Raw genomic sequence first — 19,301 nt, 5'->3', positions numbered from 1 at the left:
TTTCTCTTTTTCTGCGTCTCCATCTATTTTCATTGTCTACATAAATTGTGAGGTAGCCTGACGATGACGTTTAAAATTAGACGACACGTGTAGATTGTGGGTTTTGCGATACAATCATACATAGCGACATATCACTATGCAAATTAAATGTATATAACTGTTCAATAAATAAGCCGAGATACTTCAGGTGGGCGTGGATAAACTGCCGAGTTAATCTGCCAATTTAGAAAACAGGAAAATTCAACGGGATTCTTTGTCGTAAATCTGTGGAAACCGTGATGTGTACCTACATTAAATTTAGTACCTGGGGCCTTATGTTAGAACTTGCGAGTTGTAGTCGCCCGGTCGACATGACGTCATATGACATCATTGTGACGTACTACCGGAGTGATAATAGCATTCGAGAAAATAACGCTACTAAAATAGTGGCGTTATCCATTGTCCCCATACACAAATAGGTGTTTCAGCATAATAATATCTATGGTGAGCCGTGTGCGTTGGACGGCTTGCCTCGAGCGTGTATTGGCTGACGTCACAATTACGTCATGTCGTCGGGTGACTTAATATCACTAGTTAGAACATAGGGCTGCTGTATGTATACATGCGTCATAATGATTATTATAGGTACATTCGTTATTCATGAACTATTTCGAATAAATTGTATTGTTTGCGTTGTACAGGTAATTTTGTTTGATTTCCGAAATAAAATACGCTATACTAAGTAGGTACTCGCATGTACATAATTTTTCCTGAGCTCGAAATGAACCGGAGTGCAAAGGGGCACAGTTCCGGTTTGTTAAATCCCGAGATTATCGTTTCGTCTCGAGAAAAAATAATTCGACCACATTTTGATACAATATAAGTACGAGGGTGGGTCAATAATTCCTTAGAAAAAAGCATTAAAACAGTTTTTTTTTTGTATTTTTTTTTATTTCTCAACATAATCTCCTTGGAGCTCAATACACTTGGTTAGACGTTTCTCAATATTTTTTAAACCGTCAGAAAAATAAGTTTTCGGAAGGTCCTCAAAATAAGCATTTGTCCGATCGATGACTTCTTCATTTGAAAAAAAACGTTGTCCACTTAGCCATTTTTTTAAGTTTGGGAAAAGGAAAAAGTCACTGGGGGCTAAATCTGGCGAATACGGTGGGTGGTCGACCAATTCGAACTTCAATTCTTCAATTTTAGCCATTGATCGTAAACATGTGTGAACACGGGCATTGTCCTGATGAAAGAGGATTTTTTTCTTGTTTAAATGAGGCCGTTTTTCTTCAATTTTGTTTTTTAGCTGGTCCAATAAAGATGCATAATAATCCCCTGTTATTTTTTTTCCTTTTTCCAAATAGTCAACGAAAATAATTTCACGTGCATCCCAAAATACAGTAGCCATAACCTTACCAGCTGATTTTACGGTTTTCGCCTTCTTTGGACATGGTTCGCCTTTCGCAATCCACTGCTTTGACTGTTCTTTCGTCTCGGGAGTATAGTGGTGTATCCATGTTTCATCTACAGTCACAAAGCGACGAAAAAATTCATCCGGATTGCGTTGCATGAGCGACAACAGGGCTTTAGAGGCCACCACCCTATTGCGTTTATTGTCGACTGTGAGCAAACGCGGCACCCATCTTGCAGAAATTTTTTTCATGCCCAATTTGTCATGTAAAATAGAAATGACACTACCTTTTGAGATCCCTGTAACCTCAATTATCTCACTCAACTTTAATCTTCGGTCACTTAACACCATATCGTGGATTTTATTGATCATTTCTGGTGTAGTCACCTCTACAGGACGTCCTGAGCGTGGTTCATCCTTTGTTGATGTACGACCACGTTTAAATTCATTTAACCAGTTATAAATAGTTGCAAGTGAAGGAGCAGATATGCCGTGAACTAAATCCAACTCATTTTTTATTTCCTTTGCTGTTAACCCTTTTATATTAAAATGTTTAATAACAGCTCTAACCTCAATTTTCTCCATTTTCCATTTTTCCATTTTCCACAAGCAAATTTTTTTTTTAAATGTACGAGAAACACACAACAACCCGACCAATCTGATTAAAACTTCGCAGCATACTGAATCGGTAGTGCCGCTGCATGAAAACAAACCGCTTACAGTACTAGTCGCGCCACCTGTCGGCTTTTCTAAGGACTTATTGACCCACCCTCGTATCTACATAAAATTAGATAAATATGTTAATATTTTCGGAAAATTATTGAGCGCTCCGGTTCGTAAAATTTACCATTCGGAGCGTTGATTTTTTATATTACGTTTGTTATTTTGAATCGTGCATATAAAGAATGTGCTTTTGAAAGACAAAAATACATACAGCGTTGCCCAACTTTTTATCCAAACAAAGATCAATAATGGTAAACGACCCAGATAACGACGCCGCATATCGTATCTTAAGAACCTTAGTGGCTGGCATGAGTGCTGCTCCACCGAATAGGTACTATACCGGGAAGCAGATGATAGAAAAAAAAATCGACCGGAACCGGATGATGGCCGGCTTTCGTTAGGTGATGGCACGATTATAAGAAGATGACAACATGTGGAAGATGTGTGAGGTGTTGATAGGCGGTTACAAAAACAGAGGTGGGGATGGTTATGTTATATTCACAAGACATTATTATCTGTACCTACGTAAACGTATTATATTTTGTATCTCTATGATAGGTACTTCTAATATCACATCATTTTTATAATTTCCACTACAACCACGCACGGGCACGAAAGAAGCAGGTAGCTGAAAAGAAGAGACATTGGCCAAAGTTGCTAGCTAAATTTCACCAATGCGTTTATACAGGATAACGTAAAATACCTAATACATTATTTTCGATACTGGCGTCCTGCACTACCGTGCGCCTTGTTGCTGAAGCCCACTATCCCCAAATGAAAAATGCGCGACTGTTTCAACGAAAAAAATTGTAGGTAAGTATGTTCACACTCTTTCACACAACTTCGTAAAAATTGTCGTTCACATAGTTGTTTAAATAAATCTACTTATGTATGTATATAACATCTATTTCCAGTTTACAGTCGATCTCTGTGCGCCATTGAAAACATAATAATAATTATTGTGAGAGAATTGGCAATCTGGCATCCGGAATTCGCAGATATTATTAAATATGTACCTAGGTAGACATACAATATTCCACAAAATGTCCAAGTACGAAAATAAACTAAATCGGCGGTTGGAAACCATCACATGTTTGTATTAACTCTAAATTTATAATAAACAGACGAAAAAGAAATCTGCGAGCCTGCAGAAACATCGCTAGATATTTTTTGAGTAAATATTAAGTTTTAAAAATAGCAAAAACAGTCTGCTTCGCCGCGGCCGAAAAAATAATTACTAATAAAATAATGAAAAAAACATCTCACTGGGTCTTTCGTGGACTTTCAGCAGAGAATACAGGTTCACCAAGCAATAAATGAATACAGTTGTAACGAAAATTAAAATGTATTATGCAATCCTTACTAATTTGTAAGCAGATACCATATACGGCAAAACTGAAAGTTTAACATAATGAATGCCTAGAGGTCGTGTGATTATAAGTAAACCGGTTAGCTTTATATGGTACCTACTGTTAAATTTAATATTACATACAGGCATGACCCCACGGGCGGGGCGTGGCGGGTCGGCTAGATAAGTGAAATAAACGCAAATTTGCTATACTAGTAAAAAAAAAGTCGCCTGCGGACTTTTTTAATTCCAAGATATTAACATTTTAAAATATCGTCACTGTCCAAGCCAATAATTGTCGTAACCCCCAAATATCAAATTGTTCAGGAAGTGAAAAAACTGTAGGCATTTATTTTATTGACACACCTGTCGATTTTATTTAGGGGATTACAGCGTTTCGCTTAAATATTTTTTGTCAAGTTACAAATGGCTTAAAAATTAGTTTTGAATTATTTTGATATGAAATATTTTTTGGGATTTATGATACCTACTTGGCCAGATCGTGTAAGAGTATGCAATAAGTCCATTGCATCAAAAAGTCACTTCGGTGAAAAGTGAGGGTTACGACAATAATTATTGGCTTATGTCATTGTGCGATGCAAATGTTGATTGTTGTGTGTTGATATTCGACGACTTAATTAATTCAAGTAGGTACTTGTATTAAAAAATACAAGAAATCACTAAAAATGCACTGAATAAGTACCTACCCTTAATTTTACCTCAAACGCCATTAATTGGAAAACGCTACAACGCCACTAAAGAGCATTACACGCCATTACACCCCAAAATTAGTTTATCCGATTTGGGGTAATTTACCTGTTTCCGACCCCTGCTATTATATAGCTATAGTACAAACCCATTAATAATAATTGTTACCTGTGCCGTAATTATTATAGGTCAGCCAGTTACGTATCAGTTATGTACAAGTTATAAATAAATTATATCACTGCGGTTACAACTATGAGAAAATAATTGTCTCACAATTATTGTGGAATTGCAAAGTTCACTATCAGATTTTCTTATCACAATATTTCAAAGTTACATGATTGGTAACGGTTTCTTGTTGCGTTCGTTGTATCCTAGATACAACGAATGCCAACCTATGCTAAATAAAAGCCAACTCACAACATTGTATAATGACGAAAAGCAAAAGAAAAGTCTAGAAATTATGTTCCTAACTCAGTAATAGATAAACATAAATGTAGGTACTAATACAGAGCTACTTATATATAAACATAAATTAGTTGTAAACGACAATGAATCATAAAAAAATATACCTAACATAATAAATACAGTTTATGGCGCATGACGAGCCGGGTCTAATCTTGTGTTATTTTTATTTTTTATAGAGCTGATAAAAATATATTATTATGTTCATAGCATTTAATACAAAAATAATAATATAATATGCAAGTAATACTAGTAAACCGAATATGCACACGAACGGAACGAACAACCATGCCCTGTGTAAATTTAATTAGCATAAAAATAACATAACATTCCAATAAGAACCTTATTGGCAGACAGTTTTTAAGGTTAGGTACACTTATTGTTTTCCCGTTGGGTGTCGATTGTCGATAAAATGACATCCTAAAATATAAATTAATTAAATTAACCAGCTATGCAAATGAATAATTAGTTTACCTTTACCAAAAGGATCTTCTAAGACTAAAAACCTAGTAACTCGTAAACGACGTTTTTAGAGATAAATAACCGACCAGACATCATTTTATAAATACAAAAATAACTTAGTGGTGGCAATGATTTCAATTTGAACAATTAACGAACCCCGTTAAACAGTCAAGTAGAAGATAAAAATTAAAACGCATACTGTACGATGCGAGTTTAGCGATAAATCAAAATAAACAATTGAATAATTTTGCACTAACCTTGTAACTCAGATGTAAACAATGGACATGACATGCGCCTATTTTGAATTTGGAACAAGTTGTTTTCGATATTCAATTTCAAATTAGTATTTAAATTATTGCAACTCCGAATTTCAGGACGACTTTCACTTTTGATTGTGGCGTAGGTATAAACAAAATGTTGAAATCACATCTGATTACAGAACGGTGAAGCAATAAAACATCTGTCAGCTGATACCGGACGGCTAGTTTTTAAACGAATGAGAGTATATACGGAAATCTCCGTATAGACTATCGTGGAAGCGGCGTCAACTCGTAAAACGGAAATTTTGTGTGATATGTCAAAAGATGTAAATTTAGCCCACGTATGGTAAATACAACAAAATCGTAATGGAATGGGTTTCCTCACAGCGAACACTACTCATCGGGAAAAACCAAGCACTTGAGCGCCAAAAATCAACATAGACCGTATAATAATAAAATTATTGTTTTTGATATTAATTGATGTTGCAAGTCAAAAATATTAATCAATCTGAGTTGTTCACAACCAAAGACATTGCACGGTGCCTAATCTATATAGTAAATAAAGCAGAGTCTAATCTCTTTGTTCACAACAATAAATTATAAAAGTTATAAAGAATTTATTAGTTAATATTTCAATCAATAATAGTGACTAATGATTCACCATATAAACACATTTATTAAGATTGTAGTTTCGTTCAGAAAATATATCTCTATTTTTTTTCAAAAATAACTTATTTGACTTAATTATAGATAGATACCTAATTGTTTTCAGTTTATTAAAGCGATTGCAGATGGGTCTTGTAATACGAATCGTAGACCCATTGGTCCTTTTTACGATTATATTTTTGTAGTTACTCAACATTACCAATCCCAATAAGCCTACAGATGGGCTTTATTACCATGCCTTGGCACAAGTATACATCATATTATTATTCTATTATGTTCCGAAAATATATCATTCTGATTGTTTATGGTTGTATCTGTCACCGAGCTGTTTAGGAATTATTTTGCATCTGTATTCGCATCAAATATCACAAAGTTATTTCGGTTGTTAATTTGTTCCAGCACTCGCCATTGTTTTGTTAGCGTAAATACGGACTATGAAGATTAGATATTTCATAAAGAATATCACATCTGTTCTGTCTATTTGAGGTAACCATATTTTGCTATTTAAACATTGTCCTTATGAACTTATAATGACCCTTGATTACTCATGGCACGTTTGTGTTTATTAAAACTGGTTGTGCCATCCATAAAATGCATATCAACAGTGACTGATAAGTTTCTGTCTAAATTTTGAATAATGAAAGTACATCACTGAAAGCTACTCTAACCTAAGATATTTTACGATATTGTCAATATGTACAGTCATCTATCAATGGTTTTATATTAGATTCATAATATATTCACTCTCTCAGTTAATTATTAATTAGATTCGTAAATCTTGTCATGTGAATATTAATTTGAATTCCATTATAATACAAGATAACATGTGTTCTAGCCCGAGACAGTTGTTTGTTGATAACAAAATTATGTTGGCCCATGAACTTGTTCACTGATTCCACTTGAATCATATTAAATTTAGGCGTATATGACATAGATTTACGGTAATTTTACAGTGCTCCATATCGTCGGAAAAACCTCAAGAATAAAGGCCACATTTGTTTATGTAGAAATTACAATAACTGGACGCACAACATTGTAAAAATGCTATTTTGAATACTCCAATCAGATTATGACAGATAAGATGTTATATTTAAAACAAATAATTTTATATTTGGCTCCTATTAATGAAATCCACCCACGAATCTGTGTACCTGAGGATTTCGCATTTTGTACGAAGATTTACTTGAACCGTCAGATCTACAATTTTTTGTCAAATTATCATAAGTACTGTAACAAACAAAGCATGTTCCAGATTGCAATTAGTGAATACACATTACAATAAAATTTCATATTCATTTGTCTGCTGAATATTATGCATTGATGTAATGAACAATTTAATGAAAACAATTATTTTTCGATATTCTAATAAGGTAGAAATATTCTAATGACAAGCTTGAAAGAAGAGTGCATACAGCACTAAATGACACTTAAACACAACACAATTAAATATGTGAATTCTATCAATTTTATACTAGACTAGATGAGAAATACTGGTATTATCAATCTTCATAATGGTTTTTTTATAAGGAAACTTCTGAATTATGTCATTAAGGTACATAATATCGTCGTTGTTTTGTAAAAAGGGCGAATCAACCATTTTGGCTAAATCGAGATTGTAATGAAAATACAATATGTACCCCACTAGCTTTGTTGTGTAAAAACGACGATTTTTTATCTCCACAGGAAAGTACTTAAAAACGATAATCGACTAAAATTAAATTAATTAAAATTACGAAACAAAAAGCAAGCAAGCCTTTTAAAATATAATATAATAATACCTATTATAATGACAGTATTCTTTCTAAACTTTATTCCTATAAACTTGTTAGCTATTTATTATCATCTACAGGTAATAAACAAATAAATGTCAAAATTTAAAAATCTTCCTCCTGTAAAATAGCATTTTGGTTGATTCGCCCTTTTTACAAAACACGGACGATATATTCGGTTCTTGTCGGTTTACAGGAAGTCAGCGGCAAACTAATTTTGAAAATAGCCAATATACTGGATTATTTGTTAGGCTTTCATTCTTGAATTCATGATTTTTGTCAAAATCGGCTATGAAAATTGGTGCGGTTCCCGCCTGGCTTCCTATAAACCGACTTGTACCATATATTGTTCCATTATTGTCTATTTATGTATTATGAAAGAGAATTTTTACAGTTATGTCAATTAATTAACCCACGATGGCCGCGCGGCTTAATCATCAGCCCATAGCGTCGTGGGTCCCAGGTTCGAAGCCTGAGTCTGGCAAGTACACATATTGTTTTTCAAGTGTGTATGAGTCAGAGTATGGACCTAATAGGTCGAGCAAGTGGCTGATATCCATTTCTCGTAAAAACAAAATCTGTTAATACAAACCTCCACTCTGGAGCCCCATATGATCTTATTATGATCGGACAATTACTCACTATGTCATAATAATAATACTATCTCTCCGTAACAAAAGTTGGAACAAACGAACATTTATGTGATAAATGTAATGAATAATTATTTTACTGTTACAATAACTATGCTATCTGTCAGTCACTTCCTTTTTAGTTTGTTGAAAATTAAATATTTTACGTCGAAAGTGTACCTGATTCATTATTGAAAAGGAGTTGGGCAACCTAATGTTTGACTTATCGAAATATAGTACCTATCTCTGATGAGGTTAAATTAATATAATGGTACAGCATTATGTAGTTGTATTGAATTGGTTGACTTTATTTTATACTACTACTATTCACAATCGGTGTTTGACGTATGGTAATTTTTTTCAGGAACTTTTTACTGCGTTATTATCAAATCTTTTTTTATTTTGTTTATTTTGCACATTTAGTTATCTTTTATAACATTTCTTTTGCTGGTTAGGTGATTTATTTATTGGAAATTAAATTTATTTATAATGGCAAACAGCATAATTATTATGTGTGAACAGGGGATGAAGATTCATCTACCCTCAATTGCCTTTTATCAGGCAATTAGGCAACCCTCCATTCAATCTAATAGTATCACAAGTTCTAATTCGATTTTGAAACAATATTACAGTATTATAAAACCTATTCTAAAAATTGTCCATATTGTTGTGTCAAGTGTTCATCGAGTGGATAGTTAGTTATTGTGATGGTTTCATGCAATGGTTTAAAATAATAATCCGATGCATTATAAATGTTACCATAATATTTTTATCAACAATAAATTATAAATGGTAGCATTTCTCACTTTTTCAAACACATTTTCGCGTTTGCACTAAATATTACAGAATTACGCCTGACTCGATTAGTAGTGGGCCGATTTCTGCGTACTGATACCATTAAATCGTGAAGCTGTCAACACATGTCAACACATGGCATGTCCTATCAATAATTCACTCCAAAATAAACATCTAAAGTTGGCCAAATTTCAGCCAGTTAACAATCCTACTACGTAATCTGAGTATCTTATTGACTTCTAATGATTCTTTCCTACTGGAAAATCAAATAAACTTGTAGTAATGTTGGTTATTGTGTAATTGCAGAGTGGTGATTACGACGGGGGCTGAAAGGGGGCCGCATGTTCCCGTCGTGTCTTCCCACAATGGGCGGAGCTCGCCGGCAGCAGCTGCCGCACGGCAGGGAACCCGTCGTTCTCAATGTCTACGATATGGTGAGTCATTACCGACTCAAGTAGAAAGCCGATACATTCACAACGACTGGTCCTACTTTTTCCACCCCTCCCGTTGTTGTCGATGGATAACCTGTCATTGCCTGTCATTATTCTATAGAGTGCTCATACTGACGCGTCTGTCGTGTTCACACAGGGAATGGTTTGATTTGGATAGATGACTTACATGATAAATAATACACTAGTATTAACACACCTTCTACAAATGTAATGCGTAGATCAATGCTACATATTTTTTGGAAATCAATATCACCACCGGTTTTTGTGTGAAGGACTAGTCTGACTTTGACAGCTGATGAATAACAGGAATGTATAAGTATTATTTAAGTATAAATAACACTGATAGTTAATATATTTGATATGAGAATTTTTTATAATTCAATTTGAAACGAGAAAGGGCGAATCAATATGTCAAGCAATCTGGGATCTGATTTTGACAGCTGAACAGTGGACCACTCGTTGCTTGTGTAAAAAGTTATGCTCAGGCTTTATTAATCTAAAGATGGCGGTGGGTCAGTGCATTTGCTTAATTACATTAATCCATTGTTCAACGCAAATAACCGGATTGTTATTATCCTTGAACAACCCTTATATAAAATGTTCCTGAAATTAACCATGCCAAATTGTATCAGTCTTGTATATTTCTGCACTAATTAATAATGTACCTAGTGCCTTAGTAATAGCTTTATCTCATCGATCGTTTATGATAAGCTATTAGACAAGTAAATTAAGTGTACCCATAACAATGTACTTCCAGCATTTTATTGCAAATATGTAAGATACAATGTTATATTATATTGGATTTTTATTTAGCTTGCGAAATCGGCTATGATCTGATGATATATAATCGGATACACTTTTAGATGACAAAATAACCAATACCATCTATTAATTCATATAGTCATTCTAAATGTTTTGAAAATTTTTTGAATTAATAATTTTATTATTTTAATATTAATATTTAATTATAGGACAACCGTAAACATTTTTAATCACTTGTGGCAAGCTGGGGAACAAAGATAGCCTGAAAATCACTCGCAAAACCAAATCCACATGGTCACCTTGCCGTGCCTTATCTAATGACCCCAACACAAAACCATAGTCATCAATATAAAACCACATAATATAGTTTGCACGATATATATTGAGATGCCTGTATCTGGTAATGAGGAAATGACCATGCAGCAGTAGCGAAGGGTGGAGGTAGGTTCTTAAGATCCGCCATAAATAGTACACATTAAATTTTGTTATACATATTTGTTTTTATTGAACTAAGACTATAATTTACAGATAGTATTGGTTGGTTTTAAAAATATCAATGAAACCCTGCCTACTCCAAACGATAATAGTTTTGGTATATTTTAGGCGATACAACAAAATTGTGCACATTTTTCATTCATACTTATTTGTTTTCATTTCGATTAAAAACACATTACAGATATTGTCAGTTCATATTTTTAAATTCATTAACCCCTGCCTAACCAAACTATAATAGATACAAAATATTATTCTATCAATAAAATATCCAAAGTTATGTATAATTTAATTGCATAATTTTAGATATTTTATAGATACACGACTATTTTTTTACTATTAGGCTTGGTTTCGCAGGGTTTAATTGAATTTTAAAAACTAACTAACACCATTTTGTAAACTGTAGTTTTGTTTCAATGAAAACAAATACGTGTGACTGACAAAGTTTAGCGTGCGTTTTTTATCGCAAATCTTAATAGCCTTCCTCCACCCTTCGCCACTGCCATGCAGGACATTTGTGCTCGTTTATAGCTACTAATAATGCTACTGCTAATATACTACTACCAAAACATGTGATAACTTCTTGAATTGTCTATTTAGTATTGGGTGAACTCATACACGGCCAACCTTGGTCTGGGAGTGTTCCACAGCGGAGTTGAGGTGCACGGGGTGGAGTACGTGTACGGCGGCCATCCCTTCTCTTTCACGGGCATCTTCCAGATCACACCCAGAGACCCCACCGAGCTCGGAGACCACTTTAGATTCAGGTAATATTACACTTTTAAATGAACCCTCTGTGTCTTTATTCAGTCTTAAATAAAAATATTTAGAGTAATATAATAATAATAATGGTAATTGGACATTTTTTTTTTCAGACAAAGTCTCAACATCGGATGGACTGACTTCACAGCAGACGAAGTACGCTCGGCTGTTGTAGAACTCGGCAAACAATTCAAAGGCGACAGGTTAGTACATTTTTAGAGGTAACAGACACCAAACAATATTTTTCTTGTTGTTTCTCAGACTTCATTGTCGATATGTTAATAGATATCAAACGTTAGATTAAAAAATAAATAATTGAGTTTCTGAGGAATAAACAAGTACAAATGACAGATTCGTAAAAAAATAATTCGGAGTTTTTACATCACCACCATAGATGTAGTAAATAAACAGGTGAAGTGTGTATATCAGTGATGCCAACCGTACTATAATTAATTTTAATTCTGTGAAAAATGTAAAATACTATAATTTTACGCCAAATATACCAAAATACTATAATTTTAAAGGATTCAAGACGAAAAATGTTCCAGTACTATACATTTATCAGAAATACTATAATTTTTACGCCTTTGTACTATAATCAGCATAGAAAAAGATGGCAACACTGGTGTATATATAGAAATGCGATGAAATAGTTGGATATGAAATTTAAGCTAATCCTAGAGTTGTGAACAGCGAGAACGTCGAAATATGCGTCGTGATTTATGCAGAATGTAGAAAAAAACATATTACATCAAATTGTTAAACATGATAATTCATTTTTCCCCAAATTCTGGACTGGCCGCTTTTTGCATAACTGCGCTCAAATATGCATTGCAAACGCACATTATTGTGGACCAATATCCAGTATATTTTATCAAGAAATCAATAATATTTTCAGCATTCATTCAGCATGGTCAATACTTTCTTCAAGTTCATTTTATCTTTAGAATTTCTATGCCAAATATTTATAATAATAATAATATTTAGCTACGTATTTTTTTCAACTTATACGAGGTATAAATGAGAACTTTGCCATTCTGGGCAGTGTTGACCTGTGTGTCCCTGATAACTATCTTAGAAATAGAGACCGTTAGTTGTTTATTCTCCCAAGGTGCAGAACCAACCTGCCACTGGTAATGCCAATGATAGGGCGATAACTATGTTCAACGAAATTTCTTCGGGTGTTGATATATTCCACCTACGTGAGAATGAGTTTAGGTGGATGTTTTTTTATAAATTCTTAAAATAGGCTCTGCTTAACTCATCCGGTGTACTTCCTTGTACCTATCTAATTTATATTTTTTGTATTTACACATTTCTACTGTTTAATAACATACTACATATCTATCTCTATACTGATCTATCTCTTTTTTTATGTAATACTGTTTTATATTTCCATGTTTCTAAATGTCATGTTGTGAATGTCTTAAACTTATAATTTGTAATGTCCACAATATGTTAAAAAATAAATAAATTGAAAATTGAATAAATTGAATGCCTATGTACTCTCTAATAAATTAATATTTTTCTGTTGCCAGATACCACTTAATGAACAACAATTGCAACCACTTCTCGGGGGCGCTTTGTCAGCTACTATGTGGCACAGATATCCCCCCTTGGGTCAACCGCCTCGCCTACTTCAGTTCCTGTGTGCCATTCCTGCAACGCTGCCTACCGAGGTACTATTTATATACATATTCAAACTTTCAGGTGCGTACACAAGATTATGGCAAACACACGACTAGTGTGTCAAGGTGTTGACTTTTATTACAACTCTGACGATCACCTCCAATTACAATCTCTAATTAACGAGCTGTGCATATTTGTGAATGTGTATATTAGAATTTTAAAAGTTTTCTTTGTGTGTATCCGTGTATAGCGTGATGCCATAATATTAAAATGTAGCAGAAGTGAGTAATGAATTTGTATACTTACCTATAATATGAGACTGAAAATAGTAAAGAGCGACATTTTTCATCTGCGCGTTACTTAGGCATGTATTTCAATGGCTATGGCTAGTCTTTGATTCCAAGATTTGAGATGCTTGCCCCTTTAAATTCTATTTTTTTAGGGCATTGTGAAATTTTTTTCTTTACTAAGGGCGTCGTGAAATTGAAAAGTTTGAAAATCACTCAGGGAGAAAAAGCAATGTAGGAAATAACATAAACCTGGACCACCAAACCAACCCCGCCCGCACCACACTCGGTCTTAATCCAATGATACCGTACATTTGGATATGAAGCATCAGCAGTCTTTTTACGGCTGGTAATGTCTCAGGAGCAGTTACCCATGACTTAAGTCACCACGCACCCAACTGTGCATTGACTGAGTTTCAATTGACTTCTTTGATAAAGTATGCTCAAGGGAGAGGGGAATACGGAGAACTAATAAAAATTATTATTAATAGCACTAATATAAAAAAACTAACTGAAAACTGACGAACTTTCTATGTAAAGATATCTTCACGTCAGCAGTAAGGTATAAAATTGGCCATTGTAACCAGGTCGGACGGTCTGATGAGTTGGTTTTACCATCTTAGGCAGTTTCTTTTTTCGTATATATTTTAGAGCATTCACAGGATGCAGTTTCCTTCCCATATTTCTCCGCCAATTTTCTAAATATATGTAATGTTTTTGTTGCAGAGAATGGCTCACCCCGGTGGCTCTGCAGCAGTCCCTCGCTGCGCACGGCAACTCTGAAGACTCCGCCGACAGTCCGCAGCACTGAAAGTGAGCCTTTCTCCGTTTATATTTTATATTCCACTTGTCAAATTGCTGTATAGTTCCGAAAATCGCTCGAGGTCCCAAGTATCGATCAATGGTTGTACTAATTCAGTGTTATTCCTGTTAAGTTAATTTGGTACACTTCATTGTAATTGTTTGTATTAAAACACCAGTTAGATTCTGAAGAAACAACAAAACATTACCTATGTAAAACTGCTAATTAATGCAAATGGAATTCTTGAACAGTGTTCAGTCTATTTTTTTTACTAACCGAACGGAGTAAAATATTTATGCAAGAGTTATTCTTTTGTAAACTACATTAAAACTGAAAGTAAAATTTCATGATGATGTAATTACTTAAATATCCGTAAAGTGTCAATATGTTGATAGTCTAAAAACATAAATTCTCAGGACAGCTATTTATACGCTTGGCTTTCTGTGATAAATCAGATTATATATAGAATAAAGCAGATATAAGGGGGGTAGCAGTTCTTATTCCTGGTTATACTGATATTATTACATATAGTGAACTCCCGATTCTCCGTGTGCGGATTATCGGTGCACGATACGGTGTATACAACGATATAAGAGCTCTTAGGATAATTCAAACTGATGTTAGAAAATCATTAAATGATTCCTGCAAACAAACCAAAATCACAGATTTTCTGGATAAATAATGAGTAGGTACAAATTAAATAAATGTTAAAATAATTGTCTTTTTTACAAATGTATTAATATGTAGTATTTTAAAGAGAAAAGAAACCATAGTTCGAATTATCCGTGTTTTTCGTTTATCCGTGCCGCCTCTCCCTACCATTAGACCGGATAATCGGGAGTCTACTCTAGTTTCAAAACTCAATAGACAATTTAAATATTTTTAGTAATGTGTCTTGTTTATTACTTTTTTCAGATAAACAATTCAGCGAAAGGAAAGATCTCCCATTACACATCTTTCACCAACAATTTCTTTCGGTCTTAATGAAACCAACGTTTGTGATCTTATAATCTTAGTAATGTATAAATGAAAACATGTCCATGTAACAAGTTAAGGTGTTATGTATTAAAAATCATATTTGTAAAATTTATTCAAGTAAATTTATCTTTTTTATTACGGTAAAGATAACAAAAATATTTATAACCAACACAACACCTGAATTTTTTTAACTGCAGTCCCAAACCAATGGAATTACATAATGTGTCATTATGTAGCTATTTTCTATGCGGGTTGTATAAAATATAGATCTGCTTACCTACTGAATTTAACTGTCAAAATCTTCCTCTATTGATTACATTATATGTGACTCATATGTAATTTCTCTCAAACAAAATAATAAAGTATTTCTTGAGTCATACATACTAGATCAATAGACAATTCGTGTGACATACATACTACTTTGATGTGTACGACTTAAGTGGGTGTACGAATATGTGTTCCTTAATTTTTCAACGCACTTTAAGTACACTAACTCATGTTATAGTGCATGCATGGTTATACTGGAACTAAATTGTTTTGTAATTAAGTATTTTTGTATACTATTAAAAAATCTAACTAAATGAATGTGTATGAAAATTCAAGCGTGCTTGAAAGATGCCTCGATATAGTGACAGTTTTATTTTGGGTTTTACAGAACTTTTTTAATTGTATGAATTCAATTAAACATGTGTAAGATTTTGTTGGATTTTTCATATAAAGCTTACTAATTGATTATCAACGGATTCTATTGTATTTAGATTCGATCCAATATGTTAAATATTAGATTTGCGCGGACTTACGCAGTTATTAAAGTAGGCTCTCCGAAGATTGAAAAATCTTTAATTTGTATTATCTGTGAGAAAAAAATATGTTTGTGTTTTAAATACCGATCGTTTTGGTTATGACCGAGATGAGATACGTTAAAAAAGCAAATTCATTTACAAAACATCACAATCTATTATTTGCATTCCAAACTAAATGTTGCCATAAAAAATTAGACTGCAATTATTTATTGTTTATTTTAATTTATATTCAAAATTTAGAGTGAAAGAATTTAATGATAGTAATGAAGTTATGACAGCTAGGGTTAGAGTCCAAATTAATATTAAAAATAATCATTTTTCTTATTAGATATTTTTTGGAATATTGGGGTAAGCCTTTATTATTGAATATTACAAGTTGACTCTTAAAATTAATGTGAATTTTGAGCCTAGTAGGTACATTATGTAATTGTAAGTGAGTAGATTTAATGGAATATATACCTACATTAAATTAAACGTTTAAAATGAGCTGATGTCAAATATTCTGATTTATTTACCAACCATCTGGTAAATACGATTTGTCCTGAAATAAAGTATTAATTTTTTATTTTCATATCACTGTCAATATAAAAGAATATTATATTAATATTTCTTGTGTTTTCTTCAATTGTTTTGTGTTACATTGTGTTCGTTCAACACAGCTCATTTTTAATTACGTTGCCTTTTAAAGGAATGATAATTATTCATCGAATGTTTCAATTGAAAATAATAACTACAGGTACATATTTTTGTTTGGGAGATCGATTTCTTTTTGCTGGCAACAATGACTATTTCATTGGGCCCTTTCTTGAAATGTTTGGTTTTCTTCATACCAAAGGGAAGGAAATAGAGTTAATGATTGTATAAATATAAGCATGAATAATATTATACATAACATAGTAACTAAGAAAATATAAAGTGGCATTTATTTTCATAAATATACAATACTTAGTGTTGCCATTAAAGAATCATTAAATATAATGATGTCTTCAAAAATAATTATCTATCTTCGACGTTTATTATTCAATGTTATTAAATATGCCCTCTTTCCTACAAAATTCGTTCACAGTTTAAACAAATGTCAAAAACGCACTGTCCGTACTAACAAATATTTTTCGTTTTATAATATTTAAAAATTAATTATTTTATATATATTTTATAATTACATAATAACTGAAAATTATTTTAGATTTATCGAAAATGATTTCAATGAATGATAATTAATACTTACATTCATTGAAATTCTGTTCAATATTCTTAAATGGACGTAATTGATCATAATATTATCAAAAATGGTTGTATTTGAAAAAATATCATGAAGTTTTTTCCATTGCATAGCCATAAAATGTTATGATGAATAAAACAATTAAGTAATAAAAACTCTAACTCAATACTATCCCAGCTTCTGTCGTATTGAATTAATTTTGAGAAGCAGATTGATTTAATAAACTTAATTTCGCTGGTCACTAACGACATCAGCAAAGAAGTCAGTTGAAGAATTACTCTGACAAATAAATTGTACTACAGTTTACACTTCAGGTCAAGGCTCCTCTAAAAGAAAACCAATAAAAAAACTTTATAAAACCCTCACTAAATCTATATTCACCTATGGATCCCGGCGCTGGGTTTTATCAAAAAAAAGATGAGTGGATCTGCATCTACATATCTATGGAAGGAAGATAATATATCTTCCATGTCTGAAAGATGAAATACACCCAACCACTAAAGCGATTCCACCTCAACAGACCAGAAGGAAAAAGGAGGGTCGGGAAACCTAGACTGTAGTTGTTGTACTGTGTACAAAGATATATTGCATCTTTGAGGCCAACGCCATCCTCACACATGAATACTCAAAAAATACGAGACTGAAACTCCAGTATCTAGCTGATGTATTTCAGTGGCGGCTTGCTGACGGCAAGACTGGAATCTCTCAGTTCCAACATCTCAGCAACTGAAACCAAGGAGACTCGACATGCTAGTCTCCCAGTCTCTCAGTTTCCAATCACCCATTAAACAGTGGTACCAACATTAGTAGATTCAATGAAAAATCATATTTTATTACCAAAGTTGATAGCACTGAACAAGAAATAACAAGCCAAGACATCAAAAGTTAAAGATGGGCAAGCCGATTTTTAATTAAAAATATGTGGCAGATGTTAAGAAATACTCCTGCCTGTATAATTACAGGCTGCCAGAATATTCCCGTAAAGAAATTACGGAAAAGGATTAGAATGAAGTAGAAAAGACAATGGGTTTGACAGTTTGAGGTTATGAGATTATTAGGTTTCAGTAACCCCGTGTGCGAAGTATCAGTCACTGGCCAGTTTATGAGTTCCATCAGCAACAAGGTTGTCGGATTTTAGTTTCTGCGTGAGAGGATGGCGTTAGGCTATGGAGGGAGCTTGCGGCAGACAGAGGGGATTGGAGACATTTTCTGGATGCGGCCAAGCTCGCATTTGACTGTAGGTACCGACTACTATAACTTCAAGTGCAGTGGATTAGAAAACAGCTGCTTGCAATACATTGGAAAAACTTGCATTGCTACACTAGCGCCACCTACTCAAATTATAGTTGTCGGAATTTGGTGTCAATGATGGTGATGAAAGCCACAGATAATATTGTTTTATAATGAAACAATATCAAAAAATGGTTTTCTTTTAAACATTTTATTAAATTCATTTTACTATAAGAGACTTATAATTTGCGGCTGTTTGTTATATTGTAATATGTAATGAAATTCCGTGTCTTAAATGTATTTTTTAATTATTATATTATCGTAATGATATAGGTTCATGATAATGTAAGAAAGGTTGACATTTATTTATGACCCTTCACTACTAATAATATTATTGTGTAATAATGTAAAGTTTTAGACCAAAGATGTAACAGATTGGTTGTTGATTATTTTCTAAAATAAAACGCTTCAATGTTCACTCTGTATCATAAGTTCATTAGATAATTGATGTTTTGAAGGGCCTGGTCAAATTTTAGTGATGTCAATAATTTATCAACAAAAAAAATTCTTTTCTATGCTGACAATATGTTTTAATCGCTGGCGAAGCATAAGGCGATTTTTTCAAAATTTTCGTTTATACAAAGTATTTTTGTACATAAAATATAAA

At 33.1% G+C, this 19,301-nt stretch overlaps 1 protein-coding gene across 1 annotated transcript; it reads left to right on the top strand.

Moving 5' to 3' along the window:
- Positions 1-6,322: 6,322 nt before the first annotated feature.
- LOC147066951 (deubiquitinase DESI2) lies at positions 6,323-16,367 on the top strand. The gene is made up of 7 exons (XM_085953995.1): positions 6,323-6,508; positions 9,522-9,649; positions 11,522-11,688; positions 11,797-11,886; positions 13,222-13,362; positions 14,326-14,412; positions 15,317-16,367. The coding sequence occupies exons 2-6, from the start codon at positions 9,557-9,559 to the stop codon at positions 14,408-14,410; spliced, it is 576 nt and encodes a 191-aa protein (XP_085810121.1). The 5' UTR covers positions 6,323-6,508; positions 9,522-9,556; the 3' UTR covers positions 14,411-14,412; positions 15,317-16,367.
- Positions 16,368-19,301: the final 2,934 nt, after the last annotated feature.

Source organism: Rhyacophila brunnea, unplaced genomic scaffold, assembly GCF_057557595.1.
Source record: "Rhyacophila brunnea isolate RB1 unplaced genomic scaffold, BYU_Rbru_1.0 scaffold_4, whole genome shotgun sequence".
Taxonomy (NCBI): Eukaryota; Metazoa; Arthropoda; class Insecta; order Trichoptera; family Rhyacophilidae; genus Rhyacophila; species Rhyacophila brunnea.
This window is presented reverse-complemented; position numbering and strand designations above follow the sequence as displayed.